This window comes from Symphalangus syndactylus, chromosome 18 (genome assembly GCF_028878055.3).
Source record: "Symphalangus syndactylus isolate Jambi chromosome 18, NHGRI_mSymSyn1-v2.1_pri, whole genome shotgun sequence".
In the NCBI taxonomy this organism is placed as follows: domain Eukaryota; kingdom Metazoa; phylum Chordata; class Mammalia; order Primates; family Hylobatidae; genus Symphalangus; species Symphalangus syndactylus.
In genome coordinates, this window is record NC_072440.2 from 44,658,054 (window position 1) to 44,673,413 (window position 15,360).

Sequence of the window (15,360 nt, forward strand, 5' to 3'; positions counted from 1 at the left end):
GCAGGAGAATTGCTTGAACCTAGGAGGCGGAGGTTGCAGTGAGCTGAGACCATGCCACTGCTCTCTAGCTTGGGTGACAGAGTGAGACTCTGTCTCAAAAAAAAAAAAATTTTTTTTCTTTTTGGAAATTTTCTTTTAAAAATTATGTAGATAACACAGAGATACACACTTTTAACTTCTAAATACAGTGGTGTCCAATCTTTTGGCTTCCCTGGGCCACATTGGAAGAAGGATTGTCTTGGGCCACACATAGAATACACTAATACTAAAGATAGCTGATGAACTAAAAAAAAAAAAAAAATCACAAAAAAACTCATAGTGTTTTTACGAAGTTTACAGATTTGTGTTGGGCTGCATTCAAAGCCCTCCTGGGCTGCATGTGCCCTGCGGGCTGTAGATTGGACAAGCTTCTATCTAGAACTTTGTGTGTGTTTATTCCTCAAGCGTCTGTTTCCCAGCAGTAAAAAGGGGAAAAAAATTGAGTTAGATGCATAAAAATAGGCACAAAATTTCAAGCCTTCTAAATGCTCTTTTGGGGGTTTGGGAATATATGGTTGGGATGAGAGTGTGAACCTTGTCTTTTCCTTAGAATGATATTTTCTTAAAAGCAAAATAAAATATGTGGGGACATGTCTTTCCGCAGCTCTCTCATCCTCTTTTGTCCTAAACAGCAACAAGTTTTTGTTTCTGTAAGGTGCTGAATATTTGGCTTAGAATAAAAAATATATGTTCTATGAAGCCAGAGATAATGTACTTATATTATTCTGATACTTTAGGAGTCTCTCTCTCTCTCTCTCTCTCTCTATATATATATATATATAGAGAGACACACACACACACACACACACACATACACTTCATTATTTAGATTTCTTTTAGGTTCACAGCAAAATTAGGCAGAAGGTGCAGGTTCCCTTATATCCCTTGTCACCACACATGCACAGCCTCCCCCGTTATCAACATCTCCCACCAGAGTGGTACATTTGTTACAATCAATGAACCTACATTGACACATCATTGTCACCCAAAGTCCATAGTTTACGTTAGAGTTCATTCTTGATGTTATGTATTCTATGGGTTTGACCAATGTATAATGACATGTATCACTGTTATAGTATACAGAATAGTTTCATTTCCCTAAAAATGCTCACTGCTTTGTCTATTCATCTGTCTCTCCCCTTCCCATAGAAACCTTTTTACTGTATCTATAGTTTTTCCTTTTCCAGAATGTCATATAGTTGGAATCATACAATATTTAGTTTTTTCAGATTGTCTTCTTTCACTTAGTAATATGCATTTAAGGTTTCTTCATGTCTTATTTTTTATTTTTTTTAGAGACAGAGCCTCACTCTGTTGCCCAGGCTGATGTGGAGTGGTGCAGCCATGGTAGCTGCAGCTACCTCCTGGCTCAAGCGATTCTCCCACCTAAGCCACCCAAGTAGCTGGGACTACAGGCATGTACCAGCATGCCTGGCTAATTTCTGTATTTTTTGTAGAGACAGGGTTTCGCCGTGTTGCCCAGCTGGGTCTCAAACTCCTGGGCTCAGGCAATCTGCCTGCCCCCACTCCTAAAGTGCTGGGATTACAGGCGTCAGCCACTGTGCCCAGCCCCAGGAGTTTTTTTGTTCATTCTTTGGGTATTGATTTTTTTTTAACCTTATTGATACTTTATCAGCAAGCCTAAGTATTTTTAGTAATCTTGCAGTTTTGCCCTCAACTACAGGTTTTCATAGGTAACACGGAAGCAGGAATTTATGAGTAACAAGTTGGTTTCTTGGTGTAGCATTGTGAAGCTCTCATGCTTTTATCAGAAGCCATCTGGTCATAGACACCACAAGTCACCTGGGTGGTCTTGGTTTCTTTTGATTTTATCATTCTCAGTTTGATCACAAGCTGAGTGGTCGGAGATGAAAAGATAGCGGCCTGTGGTTTGAACTTAGTATGGTCTTTTGATGAGAACTGAACAAAAGATAGAATACTGACCTTAGATAGTCATGGGTAAAATTAACCAAAAGTAGTAAGTCTGTGTGCTCCGATACTGAAATATTGAGAGAAAGAGCTAAAATCAATGAATCAATAAATATTTATTGATGAAGTCTCAGAGTAGGGCATAGATGTACCAGGTAAGTCTCGGTGTGGAAAAGCAAAATTCACTTTGGTTTTAAAATCCCAAATAACAGAATAAATATTCAAAGCATGATGTAGTATCTCTGTGTACTCCTCACAAAATCTATCTTCTACATTCAGGTCTGTATGCATGTGCTTTTTAGTAGAAAGTGTCATTGAAAAAAATTTTAATCTTGTTTAAATTAATACTGAAGTGCTCTTCATTTCCTTCCCTCCCTGGCTCGTTGTACTGTAGTTTTATCATGATGACTACTTATTTTCCACTTAATTAAGCTTTTCCACTTAATGTTATTTCTTAATATCCACAAGAATAAATATTATATTTTCAGGATCATAGAGCTGTGTAGAAGTGTTTGTTTCTTGTAGGCTGCAAAGATGGAGTCAGAGATGAATCCTTCCATCTTAAAAGGTCCGGTGATATAAACGATTCCATAATCCAACCAGAGGTGAAGATTCACCTTACTGGTCTTCGAAATGACTACTGTAAGTTATCATTTAGATTGGGAATTAAAAGTTGAAATGACAAAATGCATCCTGTGCTCTGGTATAAACTTGAAATTTGATTAAACCAGATGGACTTTATGCCTCATATCCAAATAGTGTAACATCCAAATATGGCTAATATACTTAGCTTTTCCTGGTGCAACTTTCATATTCAGGGATGGGTATTGTTAATATTGGCATGGTGTGGGAAATATACATTTTATGTATATTGTATATACATTTATGTATATGTATATGTATATATATTGTATGTAAATTGAATCAGTCAAACAACTGCATTGAGTCTACTTGTTATGTGCCCAGCTTGTAATCTAGTTTGGAGGACAGGACTAAGTGACATGGAACTGATACCATATGCCCAGGTAGATTATAAATAATAAATCATGGGATATAAGGAGCTATAAAGACTAGAAGGAGCTTAGTGAGCTTCGGTGTTGTCCAGAAAGACATTGTGGAGATATTTATACTTAAGCTGGGTCTTGAAAGATTGTTAGAACTTGGAAAGGTATAGAGGAGAAGGACCATTTTTGGTATTGTTAACAGCATGAAGAAGGCAGGATGTTGGTAATTAATGATATTTAATGGCAATGAAGAAAATACATTGGGGACTGGTGAATAGGTGGGTACAGATTATGGAGAAAAATTCAAATTCAGAAATTTAGATTTGTTTTGGGAGTTGTTGATTAAGAGAAACATCAAAGGAAAATTCATGGCAGAGTATGCAGAATGCACTTAGTAGGAAAGAGCTGCCAAAGAGTAAAGGCTTATTTTTCCTCTGTGAAGAAAAGAAATGGGATGAGAAATGAATTCATGATTATTCAAAGTTTTTGAAGCAGGAGAAGGTTGGTATCACTGAGAAGACAGATTGGCAGAGGAGGTGATTTGGAGAGGAAAGACTATGCTTGAATATTATTTTAAAGGAGACAATCAGACATAGAAGAAGCTTGGCAGATTATTTGAAACGAATGCTGGTAGTTGAAAGAGGATGGACTAGCCCATTGGTCAGATGATTATGATTGAAGCCAGGAGCCAGTGTAAGCTCCCTAGGTGAGGGAGAGAGGAGCAGAGGGAAGGGGCCTGGGCTCCATGGAATATCTACAAAGAGGCATGAGCTGGAAAAAGCAAAATCCGTAAAGGGAACAGTTCTCTATCTCCCTATTCCTTCAGCTCCTTCTCCAAGAGAATGTATTGTCATGACCAACTAAGAAGGATGCATTTTCAAAAAATGTTAAAAAACCGTTATACTCATATTAAAAAGTAACAACTTTTGTTCCCATTTTTCCTTTAAGCCACAGCCCTTTTTTTTTCTTTCTTTTTTTTTTGAAACAGAGTCTTGCTTTGTCACCCAGGCTGGAGTGCAGTGGCTCTCTGCAGCCTCTGCCTCCTGGTTTTAAGCGATTCTCGTGCCTCAGCCTTTTGAGTAGCTGGGCGTGTAGCTACAGGCATGTGCCACCATGCCTGGCTAATTTTTGTATTTTTAGTAGAGAGGGGGTTTCACCATATTGGCCAGGCTGGTCTTGAACTCCTGACCTCAAGTGATCCGCCTGCCTTGGCCTCCCAAAGTGCTGGGATTACAGGCATGAGCCACCATGCCCAGACGCACAGCCCTCTTTCTTTCCTCCTTTGACAGTAAAACTTTCGAAAGATCTTTATACTTATAATTTTCTATTTCTCTCCCCATATTGTCTCAAATCCACTCTAGTCAAGTTTTAAGTTTCATCATTCAATTGAAACTACTCTTGCAAACATTACCAAAGAACTCCTCATTGTTAAATCCAACAGTTACTTCTTAGACTTCATACTGAACCCTAACAACTATATTTGAGACAGCTGATCAATCCCTCCTTCTTGATATCCCACTCTTTTGGGTTTTGTCCAAGAGTGTCTTTTTGTTCACTCTTTCTCATCCTTTTTTGCTGATTTGTGTTTCTCTTCCATTTCCCTGACCACTAAATGTTGAAGAACCCAAGGCCTATTCCTTGGACATCTTTTCTTTTTTTACTTCTGTTCTATTTTAATTGATCTTAGCTTTTTGGCTATATCTCTTTGTATTGTGTTTTGTCGTCATTGTTCTAGGGATTACAATGTAATTTAAACTTTCTTAGTCTATATAGAGTTACTATTGTACACTTCACACAATATATAAACATCTTGCAATCACATAGGTCTCTCAAACTCCCCACTGCTTTTTAGGTTACTGTAGTTGTCATGTGTTTGTTTGTTACTGTTTTTTGAGGGGGGGTTTCACTCTCTCACCCAGACTGGAGTGCAGTGGTTCAGGCTGGAGGCTGTAGAGGCTTACTGTAGCCTCTACCTCCTGGGCTCAAGTGATCCTTCTGCCTTAGCCTCCAAAGTAGCTGGGACCACAGGCACATACCACCATGCCCAGGTAATTTTCTGATTTTTTGTAGAGATGGGCTCTTACTTTACTCCCCAGGCTAGTCTTGAACTCCTTGGGCTCAAGTGATCCTCCCACCTTGGCCTCCCAAAGTGCTGGGATTATAGGTGTGAGCCACTGTGTCTGGCCTGTCATGCATTTTATATTTACATACACTGAAAACCATCCAATTGTAAACGTTTTAAAATTTAAAAAGTATTTAAATAGCTTAAGAGGAAAAAATGGCTCTTATGTTTACCTAAATATTTACCAATTTCAGTGTTCTCCTTCATTTCTGAAGATCCAAGTTTCTCTTTCATATAATGTCCCTTTAGCCTGAAGAGCTTCCTTTAGCAGTTCTTGCAGATCAGGTCTGTTGGCACAGACTTCTGTTAGATTTTCCATCTTCCGGTTTATGAGATTTTTGCTGGATGTAGAATTCTGGGTTGAAAGATCCACCACTACTCCCTACCCCCAGCATTTAAAAGATGTTGTTCCATTGACTGTGGCCTGCATGGTATCTGGTGAGAACCCCATGGTCATCTTGTTATCTTGCTTCTAAGACCTGGCTCTGCTTACACATATGTTAGATTTTTGGATATTATTCCACAATTCACTGAGGCTTCATTTTTTAACAAATTTTTTCTCCACATTCTTTAGATTGAATAATTTCTGTTATCTATATTCAAGTTTACTCTTTCTTCTATCACCTCTATCCTGCTATTCAGCATGTCCAAGGAATTTTTCAGATATTTTTCCATTTTAAAGTTTGTATTTTATGGTTTTTGTATATTTGATTTCCATTTTAGAGCTTTGTTTTATGGTTTCTATTTTCTTTACTTAGAAAATGCTTTTGATTTTTCTGTTTATCTGTTAAAGCTTCGTATAAAGATTCATATGAATTTTCATTCATTTCATGTGTGTTTTTCTTCACTTCATGGAGAATATAATGGCTGCTTTAAAGTCTTTGATAATTTCTAATCTAACTGTGGGTAGATTTCCAGATTTGGAATTCTCACAATTTAGAAGGAGCTAGAAATGTGGTAATAATTCTCAACCCTTGGCTGCACAGTGAATTCACCTGGGGAGCTTTAAAACAACTGCCATATATCCCCAGGCTCTACTCTACCAACTAAATGAGCATCCATAGTGTTATAGACTCCCTAGCTGATCCTAATACACAGTCAGAATTGAGAACTGCTGGCTAGAGGTGCTGGGTTTTCACTTAGTACAAAAACTAACAATATCAACAGTAATTGGCTCTCAGGCCTTTGAGAAGACAATGGGCTGTGAAAACTCCAATGCTACCTAGGTCACCTTGGAGTTTTCATCTATTGGTTATGTTTTGTCTTTACATTTATCCAGTAATTTTGAATTGTGTCTGGATATTGTAGATGTTATGTTATAGTCACTGGGTCCTGTGGAGAATGTTGATGTTTTGTTCTGGTTGATGTTTTTGTTCTAGTTAGGTTCACATTTTAAATTTTGTCTTGCCACTTGTGGGTGGTGTTTCAAATCTTAGATCAGTTTCTTAGACTTTGACCATGCTGGTTTGGGTCTGTATCTCATATATGTGGATCAGAGCCTAGGCTGAGACTTGTATGGATGTTTCAAATCTCAGTTCATTTCTTAAAGCCTTTGCTAAGCTGATTTGAGTCTTTTCTGCATGTAGATGATTTAGCGGTAAGGCTGAGATGTGTGTGAATTAATATACTCACACTCAGAGGATCTCTTTCTTTTGGCTTTCCCATGTCTAGGACTTTCCCCTCATACTGGTATCAGTTCTATGCCTCAGGCTCTTTTCTATGGTTTCTCTGACAAGAAAGATGGTGGCCTTTTTGTCAGAGTCTTCGCTGGCACTCCATGACTGGGGTCTGTCCTCCGGGCAAAGGTGTGAAAGATGAAAAGTGGGAAACTCACCCCCCGGCCAGCTGGCTTCTCCAAATTTTGACTCCCTTACTTAGTTTACTGCTTTTCCTTACTTTCCAGGGTCTCCAGGTGTTTGTTTTTTATATTTCATTTAGAGTTCATATTTATCATGGGGAGGGAATGTATTGTAGGGGTTTTAACTACTGTAGGGGAACTGGTGTGCTACTTAGTTTTATACTGATACGTGTCAGTCAGGAGTTTCTGACTGATAAGAAATAAGATAGGATATATTTTAATAAATGGTCATACAAATATGTTTTCTTTTAGCAGTCAAAGATTTCTTATTAGTATAAGCTATAGAATACTGTTGAGAACGTGTAGGTATCATACATGAACCACCGCCTCTTCTAGCTGGGTGGTGTTTTTGGGTAGAAATGATGGTGGCATCTCCCATATAGATATCCTAGGTCCAAGGGTGTCTCCATAAGAATTATGTGCTTTTAATTTTTACTGATCTGTTAAACAAAGTCTACATGTACTAATAATGGTAGATGAATCTGCCAAGTTCTTTAATTGGCTCTAAATAAGCATATTTCAGTGTAAATAATAAGCATTATTGCTTATTAGACTGTGAGTGTTGACACCAGATTCTATTCCAGTTTTCATTTTTGAACTTTTAAGGATTTTCTTGGTTCCATGTTTCCGTTTTCCAGCTAACCATGGGGACGGTATTAGTCTTTTCCCCCTACCTATAAAGTTGTTTATTTGAACATGTTTTCATTTGGCTGTATAATTATACTAATTTGAAGTGCTTTTCTTATAGATCTGAATATCCTAGACTGGAGTTTTCAGAATCTTGTTGCCATAGCCCTGGGCTCTGCTGTATACATCTGGAATCGGGAGAACCGCAATGGGATTGAAAATATAGACTTAAGTCTCACTTGTAACTATATATCTTCTGTGTCCTGGATAAAAGAGGGAACTTGCCTGGCGGTTGGCACCAGCGAGGGAGAAGTGCAAGTACTGGCCAGTTTTTTTTTTTTCTCATCATGTTCTCTGTGTATTATTACACTGTAATTGACTTTTAATAACAAGTTAGTGTAAAATAGAGGAACTAGGTGTGGCTCTTGAAGTATGGGGAATAAAAGGAGATGACATTCTGCTTTTTTTTTTTTTTTTTTTTTACTGAATGGTTTCTAATGAAAACTTAAGGATACTCTGGTTAGTTTCCACTACAATCTTTCTGTCATATTTAAAAATATATTTTCTCTGAAACTAAAGTTGGGCTTGTATAATCTCCACTTTTGGAGCTTTGGAGAGAGGAAGATACTTTCAGTTCTCCTTTTCACCTGAAGCCGTGATTAGGAGTACAGTTATAGAAAATGAGTAAATTTTTTTTTTCTGATAGGCTCCTTGAGATAGGGATTTATCAAATTTCCATAAATCTAATTTCTCATTATTATTGTTTATTACCAATAGAATAAACAATATCACTCATGTGCAAATGATTTAGGAGGGCCACAGATAGCTCTCTCACTGCTTTCTCATCTCTGCAGTGATAATGAATGCTGTGAAGTCTATGTCATGATTTCTTCTTACACCAAAGTTGTCATGCCCCATGTGGATCAGAATATTATGTGTAGCTTAGCAGTAAGTGGAATTACTGATTCTAGGAAGTGTCCGGGTACCCACATCTTATTAATACATTTGTTGGTAACTGTGGGTAGATTTCCAGATTTGGAATTCTCACAATTTAGAAGGAACTAGAAATGTGGTAATAATTCTCAACCCTTGGCTGCACAGTGAATTCACCTGGGAAGCTTTAAAACAACTGCCACATATCCCCAGGCTCTACTCTACCAACTAAATCAGCATCTATAGTGTTATAGACTCCCCAGCTGATTCTAATACACAGTCAGAATTGAGAACTGCTGGCTAGAGGTGCTGGGTTTTCACTTAGTACAAAAACTAACAATATCAACAGTAATTGGCTCTCAGGCCTTTGAGAAGATAATGGGCTGTGAAAACTCCAATGCTACATAACTCTCCTTGTTCATTTTTTCAGTTATGGGATGTGGTAACTAAACAGCGGCTGAGAAATATGCTTGGTCATTTGTCAGTAGTTGGAGCTCTGAGCTGGAATCACTTTATCCTCAGCAGGTAAGAAGCGTCTTGTTGGAGACAGTTATGTTTGTATTAACAATTGATGATGGGGCCTGAGTAAACAATTATAATATTCAAAACCTAAACCAATCAAAAATAAAATAGGCCATTGGACTTAATATCAGGTATGATCCCACCCTCTCAGATATTCAGATCTGCTGGTGATGTAAGTGTCTTGGTGGCCACATGTACCATGTGTGCCTTCTGCATGGGATTCACTAAATTGTTCAGGTAAAATGTGAAACTCCCTTCAAGCAAAAGGTTTCTCTGTGCTAAGTAATAGGTACTAAAGGGATATTTTGCTGAAATCAAGTATTTATTGCTATCAGTATCTATACTATGGGATACGTTAAGCTCTCTGGGGCACATTTCCAATTCATAGACCCACAGAAATTAGAGCAGAAGGAACCTTACAGATTATCCTGTTCAGTAGTTCTCAAACTTGAACATGCATCAGAATCACCTGGAGCACTCTCAAAACGCAGATTGCTGGCTTCACTTGAGGGGGTTCAGGTTCATTAGGTCTTGAGGGGCTGATGATTGGCATTTCTCATTTCCCAAGTGATGCTGATGATACATCCCTTTGAGAACTAGTGATTTAGTTTAACTGCTTCTTTTTAACCAGAAAAATTAAGTGACTTTCCTATGAGCCACATAACTGGTTTAAATATATATTGCTTTTAACCATAGCCATTCATTTTCATATTGTAGTTCTTAAGGTTAAGGTAGACTTAAGTTAGATAAATCCCAAAGACTTTTTTTTTTTTTTTTTGAGATGGAATCTCGCTGTGTCACCTAGGCTGGAGTTCAGTGGCATGATCTCGGCTCACTGCAACCTCCGCCTCCTGAGTAGCTGGGATTACAGGCGCCCACCACCATGCCTGGGTAATTTTTGTATTTTTAGTAGAGATGGGGGTTTCACTATGGTGGCCAGGATGGTCTCGAACTGCTGACCTTGTGATCCGCCTGCCTTGGCCTGCCAAAGTGCAGGGATTACAGGTGTGAGCCACCGTGCCTGGCCATCCCAAAGACTTTTAAAATGTATTTAAGTAATTTGATGTAAACTTGAGACTTGAATATCTTGTTTTTGGCCAGACTTAAAACAACTTAGTTATTGCAGTCAATTATGTACTCAAGCTCCTTTTCTAATCTGCATTGTTAAAGTTTAGTTTTATTATCCACGAGGAAAATGAACAGATCCTTTCTTATAATAATAGCAGCTAACATTTTCAGACTACTCTGTGCCAGGCACTGTGCTATACTTTTTATGTGTGTAATTTCATTTTAATCACTGCAGTAACGTGATAAGGTGGTCTCTTACCCTCAATTTTGTTTTTTCAAATGAGTAAACTAAGACACTAGCCTGAAGTCACATGGATAGTAAGTGACAGAGTTGGAATAACCCAGCTGGTCTGGCTCCAGAACCCATATTGTTAATCACAATGCTGTTCAGCATTGCATAGTTTTAAACAGTGTGACACTGGACTTTGAGAAATGTCTGAAATAATTGTGGAACATCATTTACTTACTCCTTAGAGAAAATTAAATTAATCCAGAAAGAGTTCATTATCTTTGAAAAAGTGATGTGATCTTTAGTTGTTTAGATTCACACCACTGAGCATGAATGGAGACATTATATTGCAGTTTGCTGTGACATTCAATTGGTTTTAAACTTCTTTTACATATTAGTACCTTTAGCAAAACTAAGAATGGATCTATAGGTTAATAGGAATCTACCTGTTAGAAATTTATTTCCTTTTTCTATGTCTAACATTTTACTATAAATATATACTGAAACCATTTAATTGAGATAATCTGAAATATTCAAAGTTGCAGAAAAGTATTAATATTTCCTAGGTCCCGTATATAAACTACTATTTGGGAAAATCTGGTAATCTTCTCAGCTTATTTTTCCATCGCTGCCTACATCAGATTAAAGTCATTAGAAACATCTATCAAAGGATATTTTTAAATCTAGACTTCAAACTCTGCCAGACAAATCAATTTCACTTGTGAAAAGAATCCTCCAGGCAGAACACTCCATCCTTATTAACCCAAGGAATCTCCACCTGTGTTTTGAATCTGTCCTAGGGGTCTTTCAGAAGTTTTACTTTGAACTATGCTTTCCTCCATGTTTTCAAATGTTTATGTAGCAACAGGGCTTAATTTTTTTGTTACGTAAACTTGCAGTGGGTCAAGACTGGGGCGTGTTTATCATCACGATGTTCGGGTAGCCCAGCATCATGTTGGAACACTTCACCACAAGCAAGCTGTGTGTGCTCTGAAGTGGTCACCGGATGGCAGGCTGCTTTCCAGCGGCTGCAGTGATGGACTGCTGACAATATGGCCCCACGATCCAGGTGCCAGTGCACAGAGCCAGCCGCTGAAAGTCATACCCCAGGCTACAGCAGTCAAGGTAAGAAACCCAATAGATTTCTAGGTTTCCTGTTTCTCAGAGGCCACTGGGTATCCTTCACATATAAGAAGAAAATCATTAAGCCAATATTTTGAGATTTTTCTTTCTCTAGAATTTGCTTTGGAGTTTGTAATCACTCTCCTGAAAGACAACCCTATTTATACTTTCCACTGGTCAGATCTTTTAGTTGTAGGTGACTGAAACCAAAGTCAAACTTAAGCTTAAGCATAAAAGTAAATCTATTTTTTTCATGTAACTGTGGAGTCCTGGGTACTTACAGCTGGTTTTAAATATCAGCTGGATCTAAGGCTTTGAGTAATGTCATTTGGGCCCATCTTTTTAGCTCTTGGCTCTGCATATCTCTGGTTTCATTCTTCCTTCAGACTTCATTTTCTGGGCAAGATGGCTCTTGGCAGCTTCAGATTCAGATTCAGATTCTTCCAGATGGGCGCTGGATAAGAAGCCATCTTTCCTTATAACTCTGGTGGAAATGTGCCAGGGAGGACTCTAATCTGCCTTTGGTCACATTGTCATCTCTCAGTTAATAATTGTGGCCAGAGAGATGGGCACACTGACAGGCCTGGGTCACAAGCTCACACGTAAGAAAGGAGACCCACTGTCAGAAGATGGTAGGGTGCTGTGGAGTTAGATCAATGCTCCACCATGTTCTGCATAATTATTTATTTCTCTGACTTTTAAATTCTTATTTCTAGTAAAAAAAATCCATACTTTCCTTCTTGAGGACTTGGTGACACAGATGTATGTCTTGACCTCAACATAGTGCCAGAATATATGTCACTCACAGAGCAAAGAAATGATTCTACCTTATTAACAGTAAGCAAATTTATTACAAGAGGATTTAAAAGTTATTACAGGCCTTCCTAATATAGGATGAAATATATAGTGACTGCTGCCACTACATTGTGCTGGCCCAATATTCCTGGCTTGTGGTTTTTCATGTCTACAGGATATTGAGAATGATGATCGGTCCAAATTCCCAGTATTCATGACTTGAAAAAAAGTAGGCAAAATATATGTAAAATATTCTGTCTGAAAACAACATACAAAACCAAACAAAAAAATAGTTGAAAACCCAAGCCAAACAAGACAAGTTACATTTTTAAATGCCTTGTCAAAAATCTGATGCACTAAACTACTAAATGGGAGTCCTTTTCACTAAGTCTCCGGAAACCAGAGAAAGCCAAGCCTCCTGGGAGTCAGCACCTGGGGAATCACTGAACAGTCACCAGTCATGTCTCTTCAGTCAACAGCTAACCAACTGGTGGAGCAGGAGTAGACTTTGCAGGTTGACATCTGCGTGATTCCTCTCATGGTGTAGCTTCTAGTTTTGCCAAAATATTTGTTATAAAAGCTATCTGGAAGTGTAGGGTATTTAAGAAAATGATTATTAATAAATATAAAAAATTGTTATCCATCATATGGTAAAACTGGGGTCCATGGGCTCAGGGGAGTTTCTGAGCCTCTTGAAATTGCAAAATTTGGTGTTCTGTGAAATAGCCCTCTTCTCCAGCCTAATCAGAGGTGGAGAATGGTTATTTGAAAAAGACAATTAAAGCAGGAAACTTTAACTTATGATATATATTGTAGATATTTTATTTTGACTGAAAACATTACATTCACCAGATTTATTAAACTGTACATTAATTCACCATATGAGACCAAGGCCTTTACTTTGAGTGTAGGTAGGCTGATAAGAATTCATCATTGTCTTTCTTGTATGAACTATAACCATATTTCATTGTTCAAGGTTTCTATTTATAGTATCTGTCTGGTTATCTGTTGCTGTGCAACAAATTACTCAAAAACTTAGTGGCTTAAAACAATAATCATTTCATTATCTTTTATGGTTTCCTGGGTAAGGATTCTGGGAAAATGTCATCTGAGCAGTTCTGGCTCAGAATCACTCATGAGGTTGCATTGGAAGCTAAAAGTGTGGGGGGCTGGACCAGTTGTTTGCCGGCTGGCTGCGCATGCTCCTTCTTGTAATTCCAGAGCATCTTCATGTTGTGTGGGCTGATTTGGGTTTCCTCACAACATGGTTGCCTCAAGCCAGTTGGAGTTTGTGCTCCAGGGCAATAGGTCCAGTGCTTCAGAGAGCAAGGTGAAAGCGGTAACACCTTTTATTAATATAACCCAATTTTGTAATTCATGCAGTGTCACTTTTGTCACATTTATTGGTTCCAGGTTAGTCACAAGTCCTCCCAGATTCAAAGGTAGAGGAATTAGATTGTACCTATTGATGGAGGGAATGGGCAAGGCTTAGAAGGACTTGTTGGATGAAAGATAGTGTTGTAGCTATCTTTGGAAAATACAATCTGCCACAGAATCTTTAAAATAGAGTGAGGCCAGGTGCAGTGGCTCATGCCTGTAATCCCAGCACTTTGGGAGGCTGAGGTAGGTGGATCACTTGAGCCCCAGGGAGATCGAGGCTTCAGTGACCCCTGTGGTAACACTGCATGCACTCCATCCTGGGCAACAGGGTGAGACTGTGTCTTAAAAAAAAAAAAAGCTTCCAAATTGTTTAATTTAGTTCATAGAAGTAACAATCATCTTTAGTCCAAATAAAGTAGGTGATTTAATTAAACATTTACATGTAATTTGATGAAATCACAGTTATAATAACAAGTTCACCTGTCATAAACAGGTTTGGCAAAACACAGTGGGCTCTATAAACCTACAGCTTAATTAGTGGGAGCAGAAGTGTGGAGAATTCTAGAGAGCAGAAGATTAGCATGCTATGAGTAGGAGTAAATATCTTTTACAGAAGGAGTGGAGAACTTTGGTAAATTTAGCAAGTTGGTTAAATGAAGAATGAGAGGAACTATTGTGTATTCAGATGTGTGTTTTCAAAAAATGGACTCAAACTTGTAAGAAAAGCATTAAGATGTAGGTGCTTAAATGGCAAAAAATTCACATGGTGGGAAGTGCTAGAGGAACATAAATACACAGAAAAAGGTTCATTCTTGCTAAGAAGAAAATAAATTACCCTTATAATCTGTTTTATAATTATTTTAATTTCACTAGATGTAAAATAACATTTTTAACTTCATATAACCTTTAGCCAGGGTGAAATTAGTATATTCATTGGATGCTGGTGCTGTAAAAAGTTATAACTGCTTGGAAAACTTTATGTCAACTCTTTTGAACCTTGGAATTTACTTAAAAATTTGTCAGAAAAAAAAGACATGTGGAATATATTCATTACAGTGTACTTTACGAGAGCAAACAACAAATAAAACACATGCACAAAAACAAAAAAAATACTCCTTTCCAAAAAAAATCAACCCAACCCAATACAAATCAAACCACAATACAACAAAAAACCAAAACAGATCCAGCATAAGCAGAACAAAAATTAATCAGGATACAATAACATGATGGAATATTATGGGATTGTTAAAAATTATAATTGTGAAAAGTATATTAAAACATGGAAAACTCTTTATATGATAGGTGAAAATAACAGAAAAAATCAAATAGTATAAACACTATGTTTGCTACTTTATGAAATATTTTTATGTGTAGAAAAGAAGATGCAAAAATGAAGGTAGTTACCAAGATGATTGATAAGGATACACAGATACATATAACTGTAGTATTTGTTAAAATGTCCTTTAAAGTGATTATTATTAGTAATTTCAATTATCGATATAAATATGTGATATTAAATCCTATTTTTTAGAATTAACTATAATTATAAATAAATAGAAGGCAATTTTATTTTCTGAACTGCCTTAAGATTTGAAGTGCTTGAGACTGTTGAGTTGTGAGCAATAACATATAGTTCTCTTTTCTCTTATCTGACCACTACCTAGAACATAAGGACACAGGTAGACAAATCAGAGAAAGCCTGCATTTTCAGAGCCAATTTGCAAGGGCACAT

At 37.5% G+C, this 15,360-nt stretch overlaps 1 protein-coding gene across 3 annotated transcripts in view; it reads left to right on the plus strand.

Annotated features, from left to right (window-relative positions):
- Positions 1-15,360, plus strand: part of CDC20B (cell division cycle 20B) — a 120,074-nt gene that overhangs the window by 38,877 nt on the left and 65,837 nt on the right. For all 3 annotated transcript variants that reach the window (XR_010116910.1, XM_063622650.1, XM_063622649.1), the window contains exons 8-11: positions 2,494-2,610; positions 7,701-7,897; positions 8,943-9,037; positions 11,231-11,456. Coding sequence is in view for 2 of the 3 variants with exons in the window: in XM_063622650.1 (XP_063478720.1) it covers positions 2,494-2,610; positions 7,701-7,897; positions 8,943-9,037; positions 11,231-11,456 (635 nt within the window). In the remaining variant the exon portion in view is untranslated. The remainder of the gene's footprint in view (positions 1-2,493; positions 2,611-7,700; positions 7,898-8,942; positions 9,038-11,230; positions 11,457-15,360) is intronic.